This window comes from Chlorella variabilis, assembly GCF_000147415.1.
Source record: "Chlorella variabilis unplaced genomic scaffold CHLNCscaffold_330, whole genome shotgun sequence".
In the NCBI taxonomy this organism is placed as follows: domain Eukaryota; kingdom Viridiplantae; phylum Chlorophyta; class Trebouxiophyceae; order Chlorellales; family Chlorellaceae; genus Chlorella; species Chlorella variabilis.
This window is the reverse complement of record NW_005434852.1, coordinates 1-1,980: the sequence shown is the minus strand read 5'-3', so window position 1 is coordinate 1,980 and position 1,980 is coordinate 1. Positions and strand designations below refer to the sequence as shown.

Sequence of the window (1,980 nt, the reverse complement as noted above, 5' to 3'; positions counted from 1 at the left end):
TCAGATATGAAGGTTTGGAGAAGCAAGATGCCCACCAGGCCGGTGCCAAACACATACAAGAAGCCCACCACCACCGCTGCGGCAGGCACACGCGCACGGCGGGGCGAAGAGTTGTTGGTGCAGCCAACGGTAGAGCGGCCAAAGTGGAGGAGGGGCGATTTGAGAGCCACTGCAGAGATGGACGTGCAATTGGCCCACCTGTCTTGGAGGAGCGGAACAGTGTGCTGAGCAGGAAGGTAAAGGCCAGCAGGCAGTTGATCCACAGCAGGTAGAACACAAACTGGAATGAGTAAGAGGTCAGGCGGAAGAAGCTGAGGTTGATCAGGCTGCAGCAAGGAGTGGGGCACGACAGCAAGCAGTGGGGCACGTAAACAAGGCAAGGAGTGGGGCACCCCTGCCCGTGGGGGAACGCTTTTGGTGGTGGGGGCCTGCCACGCCCCCTGCCGCACTCCTGCCCACCTCCCCGCCCACCTCCCAAAGCCGATGAGGATCCAAGTAAAGGTGAAGTTGATGACGAAGAACCAGCAGTACTGCGGCAGGAACAGGGCGGGAGTCGGTGAGCGCACGATGTACCGGCGGGAGGCAAGCCAGCAGCCTGCTGCATGCACCGCGGGGGTCCCACCACTCTGGGCTGCCTGCACCCTGCCCAGCCTCCTACCTGGATAGCCCAGTAGGCTGCGTCCCCCAAGCCGTGCATCTTCATCATGTTCCTCAGCCGCTGCACACGAGGGCAGGAGCCGTGCGGGTAAGGCACAGGGAGTCGCAGCAGTGCAGCAGCTGCCACATGGCACGCGAGAGCTGCCTGGTGGGCCTGGTCACCGGCCACCCACCTTCTCCTTCTCGTAGACCAGCTGGTTGAGCATGGGCGGCAGCAGCAGCTGGAGCAGCCAGCAGAAGAAGAGGGGCCCCAGCAGGGAGCTGAAGTCGAGGCTCAGACGAGAGCCGCCCTACACGCAGGGAGGGTGTGGGGAAGGAGAAAGAGGTGGTGGTGGGTTGGGGGTGGGCAGGGCAGGACAGCAGCTGCCAGCCATCCCACCGCCCAGCACCCCGCCAACAGTGGGCCCAGGCGCAAAGTGCACTGCTTGGCGTGGGCGGCAGCCGGAAGGCGAGGGTATGCCCCGTGGCATCCCACCTTGGGCATCTCCTGCACACCCAGCAGCCAGGCCTGGTAGCCGTCGCTGCCCAGGGACCACTTCAGGAAGGCGTTGACCGCGCGGTTGATGCCCTGCGTCAGGAACGACGGCCGAAAGGATTCCCCATCAGGAGCAGGCGAGGCGTGTGGGGCATGCCCAAGGTGTGCTTTGACCCGATCGCGGCAGTGCGCCGTGGACTGTGCCAGTGCAAGGAGAGGCGCGCCTGGTTGACACGCAGGATGGTGGGGGGGCCTTCTTCCGCGCGCGCCGTGCCATTGTAGAACAGGCGCATGTTGAAGCTCCTGCACCGTGTGGGCAGGCGGGGCAACACCACACCACACCACACCGCGCCCGCCCACCCACCTGTGCGGATGAAGGCTGGCAGGTCGAGGCCCGAGGCCTTGATGGCCTCCACGTCGGTGCACCGGATGCCGTCGATCCACTCCATCACCAGCACCTGCAGGGGTGGGCCCGCGCATAGCATAGCATATACATAGCATAGAGAGGCGGCTGGAGGATGCATGGAGCAGCCGACCTCTGCCCGCGCCTGCCAGCAGCGCCCACTCCCTGCGTACACCTGCCAGCCCCCGCCTGCCCCTCGGCCCGGGGCCCCGCGGCCGCCGGCACGCACCTGTGGGCCGCTGAGGTCGCGCCGCACCCACGGAATCTTGACCAGCGGGTCGCCATCAAAGTTGGCGTAAAAGTCCTGCAGGGGGTGTGGCAGCGGCAGAGCGACAGTGGATGGCGGCTTGTGGTGACTGGCGGCGGCCGTGGCGGCGGTCTGTGTGTGTGTGTGGTGCTTGGTGGTGGCGGTGGTGGTGGTGGTTGGGCGTGCGTGGCGGGCGCC

At 65.9% G+C, this 1,980-nt stretch overlaps 1 protein-coding gene across 1 annotated transcript; it reads right to left on the bottom strand.

The window, feature by feature from the left end:
- Nucleotides 1-35: 35 nt before the first annotated feature.
- Nucleotides 36-1,839, bottom strand: CHLNCDRAFT_141395 (hypothetical protein; the record flags this gene model as incomplete). The annotated part of the gene is made up of 9 exons (XM_005842568.1): nucleotides 36-76; nucleotides 199-326; nucleotides 472-530; nucleotides 659-718; nucleotides 831-947; nucleotides 1,133-1,225; nucleotides 1,366-1,435; nucleotides 1,493-1,590; nucleotides 1,765-1,839. Coding segments are annotated over 9 exons (741 nt in total), but the record flags the coding sequence as incomplete, so codon positions are not given.
- Nucleotides 1,840-1,980: the final 141 nt, after the last annotated feature.